General features: G+C 43.4%; 2 protein-coding genes and 1 pseudogene across 9 annotated transcripts in view; 2 read left to right on the forward strand and 1 right to left on the reverse strand.

Annotated features, from left to right (window-relative positions):
* The window catches only part of UBE3B (ubiquitin protein ligase E3B), a 77,470-nt gene extending 67,346 nt beyond the window's left edge, over positions 1-10,124 (reverse strand). For 5 of the 7 annotated variants that reach the window (XR_015052116.1, XR_015052115.1, XM_085858683.1 and 2 more), the window contains exons 1-2: positions 9,491-9,645; positions 6,440-6,647 (exon numbers count right to left, since the gene is read on the reverse strand). Coding sequence is in view for 5 of the 7 variants with exons in the window: in XM_085858683.1 (XP_085714809.1) it covers positions 6,440-6,609 (170 nt within the window). In the remaining 2 variants the exon portion in view is untranslated. Of the gene's footprint in view, positions 1-6,439; positions 6,648-6,930; positions 6,951-9,490; positions 9,646-9,857 lie in introns of those variants that run through there. The other 2 variants (XM_085858685.1, XM_085858684.1) reach the window with 2 other exon arrangements.
* A 2,049-nt stretch (positions 10,125-12,173) lies between these two features.
* The window catches only part of LOC147011000 (acetyl-CoA carboxylase-like), a 171,849-nt gene continuing 160,654 nt past the window's right edge, over positions 12,174-23,368 (forward strand). For both annotated transcript variants that reach the window (XM_085858679.1, XM_085858680.1), the window contains exon 1: positions 12,174-12,455. The gene's annotated coding sequence lies outside the window, so the exon portion shown is untranslated. The remainder of the gene's footprint in view (positions 12,456-23,368) is intronic.
* LOC147011001 (signal recognition particle RNA) lies at positions 16,901-17,046 on the forward strand (annotated as a pseudogene).

Raw genomic sequence — 23,368 nt, forward strand, 5'->3', positions numbered from 1 at the left:
GTTACAGCGATTACCAACTCATACCATACGTCAAGAATAAAGAACTCTAAGCCTCAGCATGGTTGTTAGACGTTACGTTCATTGGCGGATGGGGGTTAGCTGTATGCTATCCGGTCCAGACCGGAGAGGCAGAACATACTGCAAGTAAATGCATACTGTACTCAGCAAATATATTGGTGTGTCATGCATGTCTTTGCCCCAATGGTTTGGGTGATTATCATAAAGATTACTGAGACAGTGAGGAAGAGCTTTCTGCCTCTTCTGGTTTCATACGTGGCTGGCAAGGTGCCTTTTATTGAAGAAGAATTCTGGACAGCTTTCACCTTTTTCTTCTTCTTCTTCTTCTTCTTCTTCTTCTTCTTCTTCTGGTATAGCTTCTTATAGCAACGCAGGGCACCCTCAATTATATGGCTACAATTGAGGCTGCGCTACATATTGCGGTTGTTGTCCCTACATTAGTTGAGCCCTTGCTCGATGTGGTTGAAACTTCAGAGAGTAGTTTCATTGCAAACCTTTTTGGAGGAGGTGGGTTCCCTGCAACTTGCACCTACTCTCTTGCCCTTTGTTGCTCCAGCTGAATGAAATCTTCATTTGTCAGATCTTCTCTACGAGATGCCAGCAGTTCAACGTCATCTAGGTCCACTTCAACGAACCCAGCTTCCCTCGCTAGCCCCACAATATATCTGGATATCGGGAAGTTTTCAAATCCCTGGAAGCCATGGACACATTCAGGCCAGATCTTCTTCCAAACCCCATTTATTGTTGCAGGGGTTATTTCATCCTACGAGGCACCAAGGTTATTTACACACTTCTTGATGTTATAACCCCTCCAAAACTCCCAAGTTGTGGGCTTCTCATCTCCGTCCGTCTCCGAGATGAGTTTTCTCATGGTGCGCCACATGTAATAAGCTTAAATGCGGCGATAACGCCTTTATCCATGGGGTGCAATGACGACGTGGTGTTTGGTGGCAAAAACAGGACACAAACATTGTCAGCCATGTCATCGATGTTCAAAGGATGACCAGGGTCATCAAGGATGAGCAAGGCTCTGTGTGCACCGATGACCAGGGGCGTTATCAAGGATGAGCAAGGCTGTGTGTGCCATCCCTTGAATGGACGTAAAACTGGGTGTCCCGTCCGTCGGCACTAGGTGGTGGACATTAAAGATCCCACAGTGTCCTTCACGAAGAGTATGCGAGTTATCACTGGCACCCTGAGCAAATTACAAATTCCTGCCATAACTATTGCTCATAACACAATGGCAAAGCACCCAGTATAACCCATCCTAAGAAACTCCTTCGGCATAACTGAACTAATATTTTTAGCTCACCTGGAACGTAGTGAGAGAGTGAGAGAGTGAGAGAGTGAGAGAGTGAGAGAGTGAGAGAGTGAGAGAGTGAGAGAGTGAGAGAGTGAGAGAGTGAGAGAGTGAGAGAGTGAGAGAGTGAGAGAGTGAGAGAGTGAGAGAGTGAGAGAGTGAGAGAGTGAGAGAGTGAGAGAGTGAGAGAGTGAGAGAGTGAGAGAGAGAGAGAGAGAGTGAGACAGACAGACAGACAGACAGACAGAACCAGAAGGGGGGGGGGGGAGGGTGAGTCTATAAAAACTAGATGGTGAGTGGTGGGAGGGAACAAAATCCTGGACTGAAGAGCATAGGATTCTGCATCAGGATCATTTAAGAAATGCCATCGAAAACCAAAATCAAGATGTGACATGACAATGAAGCCCACAAAAACAGTCATTGTCCCTTCATGCTCATAACAGCATGCAACATAAATATCAATATGTGCTGATTCTGTTGGCTGGTCCTCGAGCCACAAAATCAAAAGTTTTTCCACCTCAGTGATCACTCCACTCCCTTTCTTCCTAATTAGCTTTGACTTCATCGGTACAGATACCTTCACGTGTTCGAGAGTTCTCGCCTTGTGCTCGAGTACCGTCCCCATTGTAGACCGGTGAAGTAAAAGGATAGCAAATGTCCGATTTGCAAAGGAGATTCCCCTCTCTCAGACCATCTTATAATCTTACTATAATTCACCGTCTGTCGATCTGTCTGTTCCCAGGTTGGGTGTGTAAACGGCTGAACCGATCGCAACCATTTTTTTGGGTGTGTAATCCTGGGACCCCTTGGAGTAAAATAGGCATAAATACAATAACATGACCCCCCTGATGGCTCCCGTAGGGAGCGGGTGCTTCTAGTAATGTCTAATTTCATTTTCAACATAAGGTCAGGTCTGATCAGGTATGGGAGCATGTGCCAGAGTAGCGCATCGCTGCGTCCACTTTCTGCCAGTACTCCAGGGACCTCCGTCTGGCCATCCTGCCTGATGCCTGGGAAGATGCCTGGCCCATCCCCATCTCCTTGAGATGCCGATCAACCTCTGCAACCACGAGGCACGTTGTCGGCCCGTTGGCCTCCTCCACTCATGAGGCATTGAGGCTCCCTTGCTGACAGAATCTGTGTCGGGGTTGAGGATGATACACACACACCTTTGGGGGTTACCTTCCCTTTGGTGTATGTAATTTGTTTGTGGTGCCAAACCCAGAGTGTTCATTAACGACTACAATCCAAGCTTTGAGCTTCACAAGTCTGGACAAACGCACAGGTCAGTGACGACTAAAATTGGATCTTTATCGGTTGGTGTCTGTGACTTCTGAGTGGCGTAACAATGACCACATCAACAGCGTAACGTTGTTGAAACTTGTATTTGAAACAGATACAAAGTCAAATGAGGAAGTTCACCATTACATGAAATGTCCAACTCCAATTCCTGCAAGTCGTTGTTTCCGTCGCCCAGTGTCCCAGTCCTGCCGGCACAACTCAGGAGTGTTCACCTCGTCCACCACGGCTGTTGAATGTTTGTCTTGTTGTGGTGCGCTCTCGTTCAATGGCCTGTCCAGGTTGATGTTCAAGACCTCAAAGGAATTCTTTCCCGACACACAATCTTAATGAGTTTCAAACAACCTGATTATGATCGGCTCCACGTGTTATCAAGTGCTCTGGACATTAACACCACATTCACTCAGAGTTAAATCGAGCACAGGAACGATGTAAACACACAGCTTGTCTCATGTCACCAGTCTCTCTACACCTCCCTATCACAAGTATATATAATAACAGAACAATCCTGTGCGTTCCAACAAATGTGATTCTCATCCATACTGGAAGTTTCGGCTGAGAACATTCCAGCACCTTCACAAATCTTACCAGGCAATTTCCAGTACAATACTGCCATCTACAATCAAAATTAGCTCATTACATCAAGCAGTTTATATTACAATTTACCGATGTGTGCTAAACGAAACTTAGAACATGCAACCATCAATTTTAATCGTTCATTTACAGGCATTTACCACCGATTAAATTTACCAAATGTCGCATTAAACTGACAATCTGAGAAGCAGAATCCGCGTCAGGAAAACGAGCCACATGTTCATACAGCCACAGCTGACATTCACGGACCATACAGGTAACAAATCACATCTGAGAGTCTCTCAGCAACGATAGCCAAGGATTCTCTGAAGAGACCGGAACCCAAGGAGTGAAGTCTCCGTCTCAGATCCCTGGTCAGAGTCCAAGTCTCACATCCGTAGAGCAAGACTGGAAGCACCAAGGACCTGAAGAATCGGACTTTCATCCTCCTGTACAGGTATCAACAAGCACCACACCCCGTGATCCAGTGAATCCATGACTCCCCAGGCCCGAGCCAGATGTCTATTGATCTCTGGCTCACAGCCAGCAGAGACATGAATATCATTGCCAAGGTAAGTGAATCTCTCCGTGACCGCAAGATACTCACTACAAACAGGTACAGACAAGATATCCAAAGATGTCATTGAAAGCCTGGATCTTCGTTTCCACCCAGGAAACCCGAAATCCCAGTGGTCCCGACTCCTTGTTCAGCACCTTAAGGGCCCCCCAAAAGGATATGCAGTCTCTGCAAATATGACTGCATCGTCTGCAAAATCAAGGTCAGAAATCTTGACACTCCAAAATGATGCACCGCATTCAGCAGTCAGGGAATGCATAAATTGAAATTGTAAAATTCTGAATAACATCAAATGCTGAACATTAATGGTGCTTCCTGGTTGTGATTGATCGATGTAACACAATGTGTCCATGTGGCAGGTGGCACTTGTGGCCAAATACACAATCTGGCCTCACCAGTCACAGTCAGTAGGGCATCAAGTGCTCGTGCCGTGCCGATAGAAAGTCTACCCCCCCCCCCTTCAAAATTTTTACCTTTTGTTTCCTCATAGCCTGGAATTAAATTGAATTAAATCAGACTTTTCCAACATTTATTAACACATCGTAACCCACAACTTCCAAGTGAAAAACAAATTTCAGAAAATTAATTAAAAATATAAAACTAGAATATCTTGGTTGGGTAAGTGTCCATTGTTCCTGAGGAGGCCAGTTGTGAAGCTGGTGAAACGTTGCCTGAGACCGGCCAGGTCTGCTCTTGCTTTTTGTTCATATTAGCAGAGTCGATGTAGTTTTGTACTTTCGGTTGGAAGAACCTTCTTCTTCCTTAAAAATGTGTAATTTCAACCACCCCCAATCTTATACAAAATATATTTTACAATCAATTTGTTCCTTTTCGAATCATAGGCATACCAGTGTTAATATCATACCACACCAGTAAATCGGCTGTGACCACTCCTAATACATCAAGGTCTTTCTAACCATTTATTTACTGACTCACTCACTCACTCACGGATCTAAATTTTAGTGCTTTCCAAGTGGGCTAGAAAGTTGGAATTTGGTATACTGATGGAAATCAAAGCGATGATTCCAGAAGAAGAAGAAGAAATAAATCACAAAACTGTCCGTAATGTCTGCCAGACTCTGTGGTGTAATGGTGAGAGCATCTGCTCCGAGTCTGGGAGGTTGGTGGTTCAAAACCCAGCTAAATCATACCAAAAACTATAAAAATGGTATGTTCTGCTTCCTTACTTGAAGTTCAGCATTGAAAAAGGACAAGAGCATGGACAATCTCCATAGGGAGGAGCAAATTCCATGGGGAGGAGGCATCCATGTGGAGGAGGGAATGAATGCCCACTGAGTGCGGCGAGAAAGGCGGCACCGTTGTTGTGACGTCACTTGTATCCAGTACCCTGGGAAGTGATGGCACTGTCTCCAAGCTCAGTGGCTGTTAATCTTGTCTAACAGTCCTGTGTTGTGTCACATTGGTTTGTCTGTATGTGTATGTGCGTGTGTGCATGCGTCCTCTCATACGAGCCAAAGATCATATAGAAATGTATATAAATATATATATATATATATATATATATATATATATATATATATATGCATTTTTTTTTAAGTGTATGAATGAAAATATCCAGAAAAGAAAGTCTGCCCAGTGGACTCTGTCTCTGTGTGTGTGTCTCACACACACACACACACACACACACACGGTCATGTGACAAACGACAGTGGATCACCAATCGGAAAGTTTATCGTCGGATCAGGTTTATCAAACGTTTATCGTCACAACATCACATCAAGATACCAGAGCCTGATTTAAAGCAGTTTAAAAAGCAAAGGCTTCATTTATGGCATCACATCACGGAGGTTGTTTGCAACAAGGTGTGATAGCGAACACACAATGGCGAGAGAGAGAGAGTGAGAGAGAGAGAGAGAGAGAGAGTGAGTGAGAGAGTGAGTGAGAGAGTGAGTGAGAGAGTGAGTGAGAGAGTGAGTGGAGAGAGTGAGTGAGAGAGTGAGTGAGAGAGTGAGTGAGAGAGTGAGTGAGAGAGTGAGTGAGAGAGTGAGAGAGAGAGTGGGAGAGAGAGTGGGAGAGAGAGTGAGAGAGAGAGAGAGTGAGAGAGAGAGTGAGAGAGAGAGAGTGAGAGAGAGAGTGAGAGAGAGAGTGAGAGAGAGAGTGAGAGAGAGTGAAGAGAGACAGTGAGAGAGACAGTGAGAGAGAGAGAGTGAGACAGTGAGAGAGTGAGAGAGAGAGAGAGAGTGAGAGAGAGAGAGTGAGACAGTGAGAGAGAGAGAGAGAGAGAGAGAGAGAGAGAGAGAGAGAGAGAGAGAGAGAGAGAGAGAGAGAGAGAGAGAGAGAGAGAGAGAGAGAGAGAGAGAGAGAGAGAGAGAGAGAGAGAGAGAGAGAGAGAGAGAGAGAGAGAGAGAGAGAGAGAGAGAGAGAGAGAGAGAGAGAGAGAGAGAGAGAGAGAGAGAGAGAGAGAGAGAGAGAGAGAGAGAGAGAGAGAGAGAGAGAGAGAGAGAGAGAGAGAGAGAGAGAGAGAGAGAGAGAGAGAGAGAGAGAGAGAGAGAGAGAGATGCACTCATATATTTCATTCGATTCAGTGGAATTCATTGCACAGTGACATTGAACAAGAGAATATCATCCAACAGATAGAAGCTCTGGTGGAGAACCTCTCATAAACCAGAACCTGCTGAACGTGCTGCGTGCAAGGAAAGCAAAAATCATACCGCACAGTGGTGGTGACATGACAGCGGCATAGAAAACCGCGCACCAGTGCCTGCACATGGACAGCTGCATGCTCACGCTCCCGTTGCCCACGTCGCTCTTCACGTGCCACACGGGCTTTGTCCAGGAGCTCAGCACATGATCCCGGTGCGTGTCCACTTCCACCAAACATGGTGACACAGGGACGACGAGTGCAAAGAGAAGCACCAACTGTGGATTTAAGCAACAACAAGCACTTTAGATTTGCTCTGACGAATGTAACTGGCGAGTTCATAGAACACCACACCCCACACACTAGTGTTTAATTATATACTTCAATTTTCAAAAAGTAATGCTTTTAAAAGATTGATTTAAAAAAAAAATCTGAATGTTTAGCCTTACTGAAGCAGTCTTATACACCACCCTTACACTGTTCTTTATCAGCACACTGGTAAATTTTACTGTAATAACATGACATTGAGTTGGTTTAAGAGATGGACACTTCATTGATTACCATAGAACAAAGCATCAATCAGCTTCGTACATCGCCACAATCAACGGCCTCTTCTTCACCACGGTACTGTAGCCCCTCACATGCCACACCCTCTCATGCTATATATCGATATATTACATGGTTATTGGAAGTATTTTGAAGGCGATTTGTGCTCTACCTACATTGTTCAAGTGTATAATTAAATTTACATCAAAGCTTAAAGCCATATAAATAAATTAATTCCGTGTTTTACTGCCGTTTTACCCAGCATGTCACATCACCCTATCAAACTCGTTACATTCGTTCTACATGCCTGTTGTTTGTGTCCTTTATAACATCCTAAAAAACAATAGGTTTCCTGTTTGGAACGATTTTCAATTTTGTTTGACCGCCAGGCAGGCAGGCAGACAGACAGAATAAAAATATTAACTCACTCCTCTCTGAGCATGCGCGATCGGGACAAATTCAGAGGCAAAGTACGGTTAATCAGCGGACTTGTCTTCTGATTCAAGTTCCAATTCGTGTTCAAATTACAACGTTCAATATCAATAAGTTGTTCCTCAATCATAAACTGGCAATTATAAACTGATAAGACAGATGGACGGACGGACGGAGATGAATCAATTGCTTAATCCCCCTTTTTGCTTTGCGTAAGTGGGGTAACGACTCTCTCTCAATATCGAGTGCAGCCTGTGGCTGCTGGTTGCTTCATTGGTTGGGATGCGGCTATGCCGCTGACGCGGTGTCCCCCTTACCAGTGCACTGGTACTCATTTTGTTGACCTCGGATGGATGACAGGCTGAGTCAAACTCCTGGTGTATTTTAATTCAGCGACCAACGGGGCTTGAACTCAGGAACCTAGGATCCCAAGCCACCACCCTAACCACAAAGCAAACACCAGGCTGGGGTAACAACTACAATAGATGCTTCAGATATGAAATTCCACCTTACCAATATCAATTGAAGATTTGGCAGCACGTATTAGCCACAACTCATACCTCCAATGTTGCACTCAGACGACAGTTTGATTTTCCCAAAAAGTGATGCAGTTACAATACCTTTGTAGCAACCATTGTATTACTCACGCAGCCCCACAACTATGAAGACTTGCTCAAACCAACAGACTCAACTTGTTCTTGAAAAAATTAAATGAAAAGCAACTACCTCTTAAGCAAATGGCCAATGTGACGTCACAAAAAGGTGCCAAAACTCATCCTCATATAAGTAGTCCTCTGATTCTGTCATCTCTGGCAATTAGTGTGGGATGTAATCTGGCTACATAGAAAGGAAGTGGAGTGGAGTTATCAAGGGACGGGGACATATCACCGTGTTAGACCGTTAGCTGAAAAGTTTGAATGACTGAGTGACTATATGGCTACTGTAGATGGTGGTCCGCATCTTGTTATTTCCAGCTCACAAATAACATTCTGCGTTGTTGTGTTCAATGTAGAAGACTATGACCGACACGAGCGAGTACACTGCGGAAGAGCATGTGGCAGTGAGTACACAGGCTCCCGAGAGGCCACACTCAAATGTAACCGCCGATGCGGTGCCCCTTGTAGGATAGGGCAGGAATTGGTAATTTGTTCAGGGTGCCGGTGATAGCTCGCGTACTCTTCATGAAGGACATCGTGGAGTTTTTTTAACATCCACTAACTTATGCCAGCAGACAGAACACCCAGTTTAACATCCATTCGAGGGACGACACATGCATCGCCCCGCATGCCAACCACCAAGATGACGGTTTATATCTGGGGTGGGGATTCCAGCTCAGAGGAGAGTGTGCATACCTCTTGGGTTATCCTGGCAGCAAGTGCGCGCGCACACACACACACACACACACACACACACACACACACACACACACACACACACACACACACACACACACACACACACACACACACACACACACACACACACACACACACACACTACTTTTGCCAAAAGAGAGAAGTAAGATGAACTGGATATTCTCGAGTTCAGGTTAGTCGGTTGCTCGGAACTCAGCTGCTGCCTTCTCTCGAAGCCACCACTACGTATTGATGTTGTTTAACCACTTTAAACACAAAACGAACACTTTTCCTTCATTACTATTTACATTTATTTGGATAGCATCGAATTATCACCAACTTGACTCAGCAACATTTGTACAGGTCACCCGGATAGCCAGCTCATGGCTACCTGGAGAGGCACGTCATGACGTCATGACGTCATTCGTTCCACGGGAATCCAATAGGAATTTCGTGGGACGTGCACAGCCGTCTCTCTCGTGGGATTTCCTCACGACTCCCCATTGTTATTGCCTCAGTCGAGTCACTAATCGGACACCGCAGTCACCAAACCGCAACCCGCCCCCCAAAGAAAAACACACAACCAGCACACTCATGATAACATCAGCGATGTGCGACTACAAGGGTAGGCTATGGTATTTGAAGTGAGGAGCACCAGGGGTCGGGGTAACCAACATACAGAACAAGCAAAACGCACAACGACCAAACAAGAGCCCTAACCCTACTCCGCAACGATCCTTTCCCCTCAGAATATCATAATAATAATAATACACAAAACCTTCACTAACCAGGGAGCTCTCGATCGTTTACTGACTACATGATATTAACTCGCAGCGCTCCCATCCAATTACTTCCGGGTTAGCGCAGATTTTACCCCCAACTTCTTCTTCTTCTTCTTCTTCTTCTTCATATTATAAGATCTTCTTCACTTCTTGTTCTTCTTATTCATTTCATCCCCAACTTCTTCTTCTTATTATTCTTCTTCTTCTTCATATTATAAGATCTTCTTCACTTCTTGTTCTTCTTATTCATTTCATCCCCAACTTCCTCTTCCTCTTCTTCTTCTTATTATTCCGATTAAACCTTGTTTCGTTCTTCTCATCCCCGCCCCATAAAACCATCAACCCAATAAATCCCTGGGGTGTGTTTAGTTACCAAGCAGCTTGCTAGCGCTTGCCAAGCCAGCCGTTCCTTATCAACGGTTTCGAAGGAAGTGATTGCTTGAGTGCTGAAGGTGAAGCCACTTGGCGAGCGCTCTCCAAGAAACACACCCCTGGACCTGGTGATGTCCGTGTCCCTCGACCTGTCACGTTGTTCTCCCCCACGTCCACAGTGAAATTTAATAAATAATTAAACTTATCGAGGAAATCGATGTGCCATTGGTAAGGCACGGGCATGATGGGCCAAACGGCCTCCTCCCGTGTGCGCACATAATTTGGCGTTGAAAATTGATTCCACATCCGCGGAAGAATTTTTGTTTACGTATTTCATCAATCATCCCTCAAATGAAGAGATTTCGGAGATCCAAAACTATAAGGATATAAATATACGCGGGCCGTTAGCCAAATGGAACAAATAAATAATAAGTCGAGAAATTAATCAGACTGTTGCGAACTGTCCCATCATGGCCGGCAAATATTGTTTAAAATAAACCAAAGGTAGTAAATGCAGAAAATTAACACAGATGATAAACAGTGCCACTGAGATAACCCGAAGGGAGTGTCAAAAAAAGTCTTGATTCGTTTGTACTCACGAGGGGGCCGTTTTGGCCAAATTTTTGGCCAAATTTTCATTGGTCTTCACGGTCATAGGTGTTGTTGCTCGTCTGAACAAAAACAACAGGTTTCCCAGATCCTGGAAAGCCTGGAACCCCAGTTTATCCATACTAATGTGTGTGTGTGTGTGTGTGTGTGTGTGTGTGTGTGTGTGTGTGTGTGTGTGTGTGTGTGTGTGTGTGTGTGTGTGTGTGTGTGTGTGTCCTCCATGACTCCAAAAACCATGAAACATATCGGCCTGAAACTTTGCATGCATATCTATAAGGGAACTCCAAGGTAGTGCGTGAAGGAAAATTGGGTGTTTGGGTTGATTTAAACACCCTTTTTGAAGATTATTAACGGCCTTAATTAATCATCCTTTATCAAGACCCATCCTTGGTCAGTCTTCCGTAAAGCCGCTGTCACACCTTGACGATTGAGCCAGCGTATGCCGACGTATGAAAAATTTGTCTAAAACGCTGGCACACGTTGAATACGTTATGGGTACGTTTTGTATACGTTAAGAGCACGCTGGCATACGTCGTAATACGCTGAGCTCGTCGACAAATTTTAACATGCTGAAAATTTTTCGACGTATGCCAGCATATGACTCACATGTTCCGCATACGCTGGCCATAAGTTGTAGCCACGTTACGCGATGGTTGACACACGTCGACACACGTTACTTGTAAGTTACTCATAAGTCGAAACACGTCGAGGTAATGTTTAGCGTACCCGAAACTTATTTATAACCTATGAGTAACGTGTTGTAGGCACGTTACACGATCGTTGACACACGTCGACACACGTTACTTGTAAGTTACTCATAAGTCGAAGCACGTCGAGGTAATGTTTAGCGTACCCGAAACTTATTTATAATCTATGAGTAACGTGTTGTAGGCACGTTACGCAATCGTTGACACACGTCGACACACGTTACTTGTAAGTTACTCATAAGTCGAAACACGTCGAGGTAATGTTTAGCGTACCCGAAACTTATTTATAACCTATGAGTAACGTGTTGTAGGCACGTTACGCGATCGTTGACACACGTCGACACACGTTACTTGTAAGTTACTCATAAGTCGAAACACGTCGAGGTAATGTTTAGCGTACCCGAAACTTATTTATAACCTATGAGTAACGTGTTGTAGGCACGTTACGTGATCGTTGACACACGTCGACACACGTTACTTGTACGTTACTCATAAGTCGAAGCACGTCGAGGTAATGGTTAGGATCAGTGTTCCAGACTCCTGGTTTTTTTGTTTGTTTGTTTGTTTGTTTGTTTTTTTCTTCGGCATGACGGTGATGTTGACACTTCGATTTCTAGTGCGTTGCAGGATGGTCGAGAGATATGAACTACTCGCTTTTGAGCTGTCTCGCCTCGGTTCGAATCCTGACACAGTTATAAACTGTCACCCTGGGGTTTCGCATGTCGAGTAATGTCTCAATGTATTATTATTCACCGTCTTCGTTGCAGACGATTTAAGCCGGGTGTCCTATTTGCAGGGCAATGGTTGTTGGTGGACGTTAAAGATCGCACGGTTCGGCCTGGCCAGTCGGTTCGTGAAAGATTTGAATCAAAAAAATATTTGGTCAGTCGGGAATTGATTTGTGATGATTGGCCATGAAATTACCTTCTGGCACGATGGATTCCCCAGAGTGCTATCGGTGACCTCTGACTAGCAACGGGGGGGGGGGGGGGGCCATTTGACTAGCTCGAACCAAGAATGCCCATCACTGAGTGACTGGTATAATGGAAACCATGAGAGAAAGTCAATAAAGGGACACAGACAACAACCGAAGCTGCAACGAGCGGAATTGGATTACTTATTTGGTATACATGACGCGCACGTTGTTATGACGTAAACAACACGAGCATGTGCGGGAAGACGGTGCTGGGAGACCGTGCTGTGCATTTGGTACGAGCGGCCGTTCACGTGTGGACTGAGCAGCGGAGGAACGGACACGCTGACGTGCTCAGCCAACTGAACACGTACGTCGTACGTGAGATCCTCCAGGATCTCCACCCTGGCACCATCCCATCCCCAAACCCCCCAAAACCCTGACCCTGGCGACACACCACCCTTACAATCCATCTTTCCCATGTACCCCCCTCTCTAACAGTCCGAGACTACTAATACACTCCATCACAATCCCACACTCATAACCACCCGTCCACCACAATCCCTGACCCTCGCGCCGAACCCCCACCACACCCGCCCCGACCCTCGCGACGAACCCCCACCACACCCGCCCCGACCCTCGCGCCGAACCCCCACCACACCCGCCCCGACCCTCGCGCCGAACCCCCACCACACCCGCCCCGACCCTCGCGACGAACCCCCACCACACCCGCCCCGACCCCCCCGCCGCACCCCCACCCCACCCGCCCCGACCCTCGCGCCGAACCCCCACACACCCGCCCCGACCCTCGCGACGAACCCCCACCACACCCGCCCCGACCCTCGCGCCGAACCCCCACCACACCCGCCCCGACCCTCGCAACGAACCCCCACCACACCCGCCCCGACCCTCGCGCCGAACCCCCACACACCCGCCCCGACCCTCGCGACGAACCCCCACCACACCCGCCCCGACCCTCGCGACGAACCCCCACCACACCTGCCCCGACCCTCGCGACGAACCCCCACCACACCCGCCCCGGCCCTCGCGACGCACCCCCACCACACCCGCCCCGACCCTCGCGACGAACCCCCACCACACCTGCCCCGACCCTCGCGACGAACCCCCACCACACCCGCCCCGACCCTCGCGACGAACCCCCACCACACTCGCCCCGACCCTCGTGATACAATGGGGTTTTGCAATTGTGTGTGTTTGTGTTTGTGTTTGTGTTTGTGTTTGTGTTTGTCTGTGTGCGCCTGTCCGGGCTGTAACCTTTTTTACCATTTGAGCTTTTGACATCAAATTTTCAACAAAGCTTTATTAAGAGAATAAGGAGAAGAGAAAGTAATAATTTGGTCAAAAGTTCAAAGGTCAGTGTGACATAAAATCAATTTTCATCCAATTGACCTGAAATTTTAATTCTCATTTGAGCTTTTATCAAATTTTCAACAAAACTTTATGATGAGAAGAAAGAGAAGACAAATTAAGAATTTGGTCAAAATCTCAAAGGTACACGAAGAATAAGAAGAATTCCGAATAGAAACTTTATGGGCTTTGCATTTTCAGATGCTTTCTAGTTTAGTTTGAAATAGCAGTTTCAAAAACGACACAATTGTTTTGGGTTTAATGGCATAACCTGTATGTGTGACATGAAAATCGTTTGACTCTTGTGATGCTGAAATCACTTTGCTGTGTTGCATCCACAGCTTGGAATTGAAGCTTTTGATATGATGTACAGCACAGTACCTACAGTACTTCATTTAATATATATATATATATATATATATATATATATATATATATATATATTTTTTAAGTTTATTCACTTGTACTGTGTATATACAGATTAATGATTTCACATCATGCTGTTTATGTCAAACTTTCCTGCAATAATCAAAGCATTTAACAACGTTTTAATGTAAGGTTAAAAGTTTTGATTTGAAGTACAGCACAGTACCTACAGTACTTCATTTAATATATATATATATATATATATTTTTTTTTTTTTAAGTTTATTCACTTGTACTGTGTATATACAGATTAATGATTTCACATCATGGTGTTTATGTCAAACTTTCCTGCAATAATCAAAGCATTTAACAACGTTTTAATGTAAGGTTAAAAGTTTTGATTTGAAGTACAGCACAGTACCTACAGTACTTCATTTAATATATATATATATATATATATATATATATATTTTTTTAAGTTTATTCACTTGTACTGTGTATATACAGATTAATGATTTCACATCATGGTGTTTATGTCAAACTTTCCTGCAATAATCAAAGCATTTAACAACGTTTTAATGTAAGGTTAAAAGTTTTGATTTGAAGTACAGCACAGTACCTACAGTACTTCATTTAATATATATATATATATATATATTTTTTTTTTTTTTAAGTTTATTCACTTGTACTGTGTATATACAGATTAATGATTTCACATCATGGTGTTTATGTCAAACTTTCCTGCAATAATCAAAGCATTTAACAACGTTTTAATGTAAGGTTAAAAGTTTTGATTTGAAGTACAGCACAGTACCTACAGTACTTCATTTAATATATATATATATATATATATATATATATATATATTTTTTTTTTTTAAGTTTATTCACTTGTACTGTGTATATACAGATTAATGATTTCACATCATGGTGTTTATGTCAAACTTTCCTGCAATAATCAAAGCATTTAACAACGTTTTAATGTAAGGTTAAAAGTTTTGATTTGAAGTACAGCACAGTACCTACAGGACTTCATTTCAATATATATATATATATATATATATATATATATATATATATATATATATATATATATATATATATATATTTTTTTTTAAAGTTTATTCACTTGTACTGTGTATATACAGATTGATAATTTCACATCATGCTGTTTATGTCAAACTTTCCTGCAATAATCAAAGCATTTAACAACGTTTTAATGTAAGGTTAAAAGTTTTGACTTCTCTAAGCTGGCTGTCCTGTTTTAATGAACTTGCACATGATGGTGATTCAGTACCAGCGAGGTGCAAGTACTTTCCAGTCCACCTTCACATTCGCTATCCTAGGATATGTAAATTCCATTTCCTCAACTGTAAAATGTTATGTTTAGTATACAAGGCACTCTTTGATGTTGGTTAGAAAAATCTACAAAATGTACTTCTGCAATGAAAACATTTGACTCGGCATGATAATGCTACAAATGCATGAATATAGTTTGTAGAGTACAATCCTGTGTATAACTGTTTAAAGGTGGTGAACTTGTGAAGGACACGATATAGAGATAAACATTTAAAAATATCGCCAGTTGGTATCCATCACAAGATGCTGGGTGGTCGCCAAATGTGGTAAAGGGGTCTGCTCGGCAACGACGCAGCCAAAGTCTCTGGTCCATACATAGCTTAAGGGCAAAGACGATGGCACGCCATGGCAAATCCCCACACTTCTCATTGGAAGCAATGTTGGAAGATGGAAAAAAATTCTGCCAGGAATGACTAAAAACATAAAAAAAACACAATGTCAAGGCTCGAATAAGGGCTAACACACAATTCCACCAGGTGTCATAAAATTTTGAGTTAAAAAACGAAAATCTTCTGTTTTGACCCGTGACCTTAAGTCCCCACCCCCAGGGCATAAAACGGGGATCAAATCCCAAAAAATCATTACATATTTCATGCCCCTCCCAATGTTGATTGCATATAGAATTTTCATTTTAAAAAAGTTTTTTTTGGTATTTGACCTTTTAACCCACCCAGGGGGTGGGGCCAAAAATGATACTACTCTTGCACATTCTTACCATGTGGTGCATATAACTACCAAGTTTGAATTTTTGCACAACTGTTTAGAGGAAATAGACAGATGGAGCTGATTACAAATACCCCCTCCCCACCTTTTTATTTTATTTTATTTTTAAGCATGGGGATAATGACGGTGTACCTATCCGTCTGGGTGACTGAAAACATTTCCCCATCAGCGTGTTTAAATCAACATGGTGTAAATAATTTGTCATGTGAAAACGACTAAAACAAAACAACATAACAAAGTGCAGAATGATGTGTTATAAAATAGATTATATATCGTGTTCCCAAGGGTCATCTTCAATGGGCCAAAGGATAAAGTTTTTTGACGTTGAAATTACTGAAGACATTATAGACAGAAAATTATCGAAACTTAACGCAGGTAAGGTAACAGGTCCTGATGACATTCCTCCAATAATTCTTAAGGAGCTAGCTGAAGACCTTTGTATGCCTCGAACTGCTATACACCAGAAATCAGTGAAAGAGGGCTTGTACCAGAGGACAGGCGATCAGCTTATGTTAGCCCCATCTTCAAGAAGAGAGTAAGATCAAAAGCGTAGAATTACAGACCAATCAGCTTGACTTCAGTGGCTGAAATAATATTACAAGACATTATTCAAGACCAAATAACATATCACCTTCACAGATACACGCATATTCATAAGACACAGCATGGCCTTAAAGGGAAATCCTGCACCACTAATCTATTGGAACATCTGGAAAATCCTTATAAATGAATTGATGAAGGTATCCCAGTTGATGTGGTATACATGGACATGTCCAAAGCTCTTGACATTTTCACACTTGAGTAACTCGTTGGAAAAATTGCAGAACACTGAGTCGGTGGCAAAGTTCTACAGTGGATCAAGGCATGGTTCTCAGGTTGGAGATGGAGGGTAATCACACAAGGTGCTCAACCAGAGTGGCCGGATGTTACAAGCTTTGTAGTACAATGATCAGTGCTTGGGCCGTTATTTTTCCTGGTCTATATGAATGACTAAGATGAAGACCGGGCGTAGTGGCGTGCGCCTGTAATCCGGCTACTCGGAGGCTTGGGTTGGAGGATCGCTTGAGGACGGGAGCTCTGCTTTGCACTGGGCCGCGCTATGGGAGGGTGTACGGCAGCCCGGAATCATGGCGAAACCCAATCCTTATCCCTGTGTCGTAAGAGGCGACCAGGGTTGCATCAGGAAGGGCATCCGGCGTAAAACCTGTGCCAAATCAGTATGCGGATCATAACGGATGATCCGCTGTGGCGACCCCTAACGGGAGCAGCCGAAAGACGAACAACAACATATGAATGACTAAGATGAAGATTTCAATTAAGATACTGATCAGCAAATTTGCAGATGACACCAAAGTATCACACAAGGGATCGGACAAAGAAGGAATTCAAAACCTGCAGCAAGACATAAATCACCCCCAGACTTGGACAGAAAAATGGCAAATCAAGTTCAACTTAGACTAGAACGGCACTCGGAGAGCACGTAGTCTCACCTCGCACGTTCATTCTGATCAAAAATACCATTGTTTACTGAACGCGCCACTATTATGGTCCATATACCCGTATCACCCATGTACCCTATTATGTCACATAATTTATTGGCATGTGTTGTAAACGTCATAAATTTACTTATTCACTCACATCAGGTCATAGATCAGATCAATTAAGTTTCAGATTTTTCAGAGAAGGATTTCAATTCAACCAATTATGGCTGGAAGACCACTTCACCGATAACGTCATCGTTATCACTTGACATACCCCATGGAGAGTTGATGACATATGCCAAGTTTCAATTTTTTTCTTTGAGCGGTTTAGGAGAAAATGATGTCCAATTTTTTTTCCTTTAATCCAATCTGGCTGCTACACCATGTGACCTATGACGTCAGTGTTAGCAATAAAATATTCTCCATGGAGAGTCCCTCCTACGTTTAAAGTTTTGCATCGATCAGACAAGCAGTTGCAGAGAAAACTATTTTAAAAGTGAAAATATATAGTTGTGGACACACACACACACACACACACACACACACACACACACACACACACACACACACACACACACACACACACACACACACACACACACACGTTGCAATAGTCTCACATCCTCTTCGGGATGAGACTGACAAATGTGGAGTAATGCATAGGAAGGTACAACCATAACCACATACCACATGGATGAGATGGGGGAATTCTCAGCTCAAGGAGACTGAATAGGAAAAGGATCAGAGAGTGTTAATTCACAAGTCTCTTCAATCCTCTCAATGTGTCTCAGCAACCAAGGAAGCCAACAGAGTCCTTGGTATGACAAATAAAATTTTCGTACGGAAATAGCAATCAGAGATTGCAGGCCCTCGCCAAGACTTCTTTTGTGTGGTGTATGTTGTGTGTCAAATCAATGGAAGGATGTACTAAATGCAGGGTCGTTGATTGTAAATGAAAGGTCTAAATGGTCTGGTTGTAAATGTGTGAAGATCAAAGGTCTGAAACGTTGTGAAGGTCAGTGGTCTGAATGTCTAAAAGTTGAAAGGTGGAAAGGGTTAGGGGTCTTAGGAGTTTTGTCTTGAGGGGTCTTCAGAGTGTTGGGGTCTTAGTGGTCTTTAGGGTCTTCGTAGTCCTAATGGGTCTTGGAGTTGTAAAGGGTATAATGGGACTTAGGAGGTATTGAGGTTCTTAAAGGTCTAGTATAATTTATACACATTCTCACGTTCTGTGTGGACTAACAAAAAAACAAACAAACAAACAGGAAGATGTCTTGCAGAGCACGATACCTGTTATATCCCCAAAACAACTTTGACCATCAAAAAATAATTGGTGGTTGAATTCAGTGACCTGATATGCAAATCCTCTTCAAATTTCAACTCAATGTGATGAAAATTGAGGATTTTAGAAACTGTACCGAAGTTGTTGACCTTTGGCCTATGTTGACCTTTTGACCTCAAAATCAATAGGGTTCTTGCTTATGACCAACTGTTCTCGTTTTGTGAAGATCGGTTTAAAATTTTGAACTGTTGGCGATTGACATACATACATACAAACAAACAAGAACAAGAAGGATGTCATGCATAGCACGATACTTGCGAAATCCATAAAACAAATTTGACCTTAAAAAAATAATTGGTGGTTGAATTCAATGACCAAATATGCAACTCTCTTCAAATCCCAAGTTAATTGGATGAAAATTGTCAATTTCATAAATTTTGGCTGATGTTGACCTTTCAGCCAATGTTGACTTCAAAACTAATTAGTTGAATTCAATGACCTGGATATGCAAATACTGTTCAAATTTCAAGTCAATCGGATGAAAATTTAGGATTTCAGAAATTTGACAAAGTTGGTCACCTTTGGCCTATGTTGACCTTTTGATCTTTTGACCTCAAAAACAATAGGCTTCTTGCTTGTGACAAACTCTACCATGTTGTGAAGTTTCATGAAGATCGGTTTAAAATTGCGACCTGTAGGCGATTCACATACAAATAAACAGACATAGACAGACAGACTAACGCACAAGACCAACCAATACACTTGAAAAATCATCGATTTGAAGAGGACAAAAAACCAAATAGAATACCCTCTCCTCTGGCGAGGGTAAAAATAGGACCACTGGACCTCTAGCTTATGTGGGCCCTTGCCTAATGTAGTAACCCAAATTTGGTAGCATTCTGACTGGTGTGTCTGGAGAAGAAGACTTTTGAAGGAATTTACGTGATCGCCATTTTCACACACTTCCGGTCACGTCATCGGCATGTCCTCCGCAATTTAATATCACGACCTTGTCCTAATGTAGTAACCCAAATTTGGTAGCATTCTGACTGGTGGGTCTGGAGAAGAAGATTTTTGAAGAAATTTATGCGACCGCCATTTTGACACACTTCTGGTGGCGTGATCGGCATGTCCTCCGCAATTTAATATCACGACCTTGTCCTAATGTTGTAACCCAAATTTGGTTGCATTCTGACTGGTGGGTCTGGAGAAGAAGATTTTTGAAAGAATTTACTAAGTCCGCCATTTTGATCTACTTAAAGTCACGTGACTGGAATGAGCTTTGCAATCCCCGTTGCCAATCCAGAGTGGAACATTCCTGCCAAATTTAAGCCGGATCGACCCAGCGATTTGGCCGGAGAAGTCTAAATAGGAGACAGACAGAAGGATGGAAGGCGCATGATGACAATTCCTTATCTGGAATTCCAATTCCAGAGAAGCTAATACGAAAACTATATAATGTATTTGTACAATCCCTCATTAATCCACACCTTCACTATTGTATGCAAGTTTGGAGTCCTCCTCTAGAAAAGGATAAAAGGGTACTGGAAACAAGCAAGGGCCACAAACTCATCCCAAGTATCGGAGAACTACCATATGAAGCTAGACGAAATAGATTGAACCTGACGATAATGGAAATGAGAAGATGATGCAGAGACCTGCTCCAAACTTACCTCCACTTCCATTTGATAGACATTATAAATGAAGACAAGATGATGGAGACCTGCTCGAAACCTACCTCATCTTCCACCCAATAGACACTATAAATGACGAGAAGACAATGCAGAGACCTACCTCATCTTCCACCCAATAGACACTATAAATGAAGAGTTACTCTTTCAAAGAGCAGAATATGCAGGTACGACACGCTCATCCGGATGTCAGGAAATGCTTATACAGCCGTAGAGTGGTAGACGAGTGGACTAAACATCCAGATGGTGCAGTAACTGCCAAATCAGTACTATCCTTGAAGAAAGAACTCTCAAAGCGTGTGGTTTCATAATGGAATATAACTATCCTTGGAGTGGAGGTGAGATTAGAAGTGTGAGCAGGGAAGAGGTTAGATGTGTAGGGGTGGGGTTAGGGATAGCTTCAAACCAGAATTAGATCGGTATCTACATAGAAGCATTGGGGATGGGGTGGAAAATGAACATTGGCAGAAATGTGTACACTCGATGGGCCTGAAGGCCTCTTACATTAAAGTTCTGTGTAAAAACGAGTTGCCTTGATTGCTGATAAGTTCACTGCCATCACTACATGATCCAATGCTTAATGAACTGTGCAAAGAGTGAGATAAAGTTGCAAATCTTGACAACGTAAGAGTTATTGGTCGATCGTATTAATACATTTGACTCCTTCCTCATTATTGGTGGTTTGAATAATTGTTGGCCATTTCTCCTGAGATGCCAATAAAGAAATTGAGAAGGAAAGAGGGGAAGAAATGATCAAGATCTCCAAGGATCTGGACAAGAGTGGGTGCTGTTGTTCCAAAACGGAACATACCTGGTTATACTGGTCCACGGAACAACGGCGACGTCGGAAACTCAGACACTCACTCTTTCAAGATCCTATATTTTGTGAGTTTCCTTTTAATTGGATCAAAGGCTAGAGAGATCATTAACACCATCACTTTCAGGAAGTAAACTTTTTCAGCGAGCAAAAACCTGGACAAATATTTGGGCTGAGCATGACACATCTTGAAAGAAGGCCATCCTATGGATGATGCCTTTCAACCACAAAGTGACAGACTGAGTTGGCAGGCCTGTCCTGTTTTTGAGTTGTCAGGCATTTATGCGTTGCAACATTTTGTTGCCTTCTGAAGTATCTCTGACATGTATCGCATGTGAAATTGGCAAGAGCACTTGTTGTCAGCTCTTGTCTGGCAACAGCACAAGTAGCGGCATTGTAGTTCACTCCGTCCATCTCCAATCTCTTCTTGGTGCAAGCCTCAAACTCCTTTTTGAATTTTGTTCTCCGTGAACCTGTTTCCTGAACACCATGTAACCAGCTGTCTTCATCAATGATAAACTTATTCAGATCTTCTTTGTCTCTCGATGGTTTGTTAGTGCCATGTAGTAGTGCTGTGAGTGAACCATCCAAGCAGGAGTTTCTTAGGGATGCGGTTCTCTTCCATCCAGGCAAGATGATATTGCCAGCGAAGTCTTTTAACTGCAACAATATCTTTTGGGAACTCCACCATCCCAAACTGCCTCCGATTTGCACGCGACAATAATGCCGTGTCCATCGTTAAGCCTTACTGATACCGAATACGCACCTGTTGTGAAAGCCCTCTCTTACCTCTGAACTGTTTACCTGATGTTCTAATTTCAGCCCAGTTTTAAGCTATCATTCTGGTTTTTCACAGGCTGGGCGAGGCAGCAAATGTGTTTGCTGACCCTTGGATGGACATTAAGCTGGATGTCCCATCTGCCCTCATCGATGGGTAGATGTTAAGAATCCCACAATGTCTTTCGTTAAGAGTTGTATATTGTGCAAGTTATCGCCTGCACCGTAAACAAATTACGAATTCCTGCCCAAATCGCCGTTCAGTCGAATCTCATACAAAGCCAGAATTACGTGAGCCCAAAACATTCCCCGGATGACCCCATAAGGCGGTATAATAATTGGGGCCGTTAAATGAGTAGTGCATGGTCGTGCACCTGACACTGGTGTCTGGTGTCTGCGAAGCCACTAACTAGGGCCAGAATTATAAAAACAAAATGACAGGAGCAACAAGCCAATAGAAGGGACTGCAGGATGGCTCAGAGTCCCAGCAGCATGTGTAGCAGTAAAGCTGATAGTTCATTTCGCTATAATGGCAGGCAGAGAGCCGTAAAGTGTGTAATTTATGTCTATTTGCCTCTGGTTCTTTTTGATGGATCGAAATTTGTGTGACGACGTCCTCCTATGGACATCTTGAGTAGTGCAGACTAGGTAGCTATATGCTGGTGATCACATGGCACTGCCTCCTTCCCCGACACCTTTCTCCTCGTCCTTCTCCGCACAGAGTCTTCCTTTTTGTTGCTTCAACATGTTGCAGCCCAATATGGGTATTAAGAATCAACTTCACATACTTTCTTTGTGTGTCACCCAATGGGTGAACCACTGAATAACACTTCATCCATCAACAGTACTTCATGCAGTGCCTTCCACATGCAGGACAAGTCTTTGCAGTGGTAGTGATTGGGGTCTTTTAAGATGCCATGTACTGAAGTCAACATTGAAGTGTTTTTGTGTGCATTAGCAAAATGTGCAGATCAAAAAGGTTTTCCTCTTAACCATGAAGGAATAGTCAGTCTGGCACCAACTGGAAACTCAGCACAGGTGCTACTACTTTACTAGGTAGTTCTCAGCCAATGTTACACATGTTTCCCTTTCTTCTGGAGAGAAGGATAATGGTCTAGCATTTCGAAAACTGGGAGATGTACACATCTACGGGCGGACTGGGCCGCCTGGTTGCCTGATCGGAACCAGATGGGCCACCACCGATCACCTTTTGGGTTGAGGAATGACAGGTGTCATTATCCGACTGACAGAATGAGAAGTTATGATGCGGGTCAATATTCCACGAGGTGAATAGCCTTCCAGACGAAGCACTTCAAACAATCAATGAGAAGGTGATACGGTTTGATTCTTCTGCCATATCAAGCCAGATAAAGGCTTAACTATAACGGCACTCAGCAGAAATCCGCCAGGCTGCACAGTTCACA

This window comes from Eptatretus burgeri, chromosome 16, assembly GCF_056783735.1.
Source record: "Eptatretus burgeri isolate ZD-2024b chromosome 16, Ebu_testis_v1, whole genome shotgun sequence".
Classification (NCBI taxonomy): Eukaryota; Metazoa; Chordata; class Myxini; order Myxiniformes; family Myxinidae; genus Eptatretus; species Eptatretus burgeri.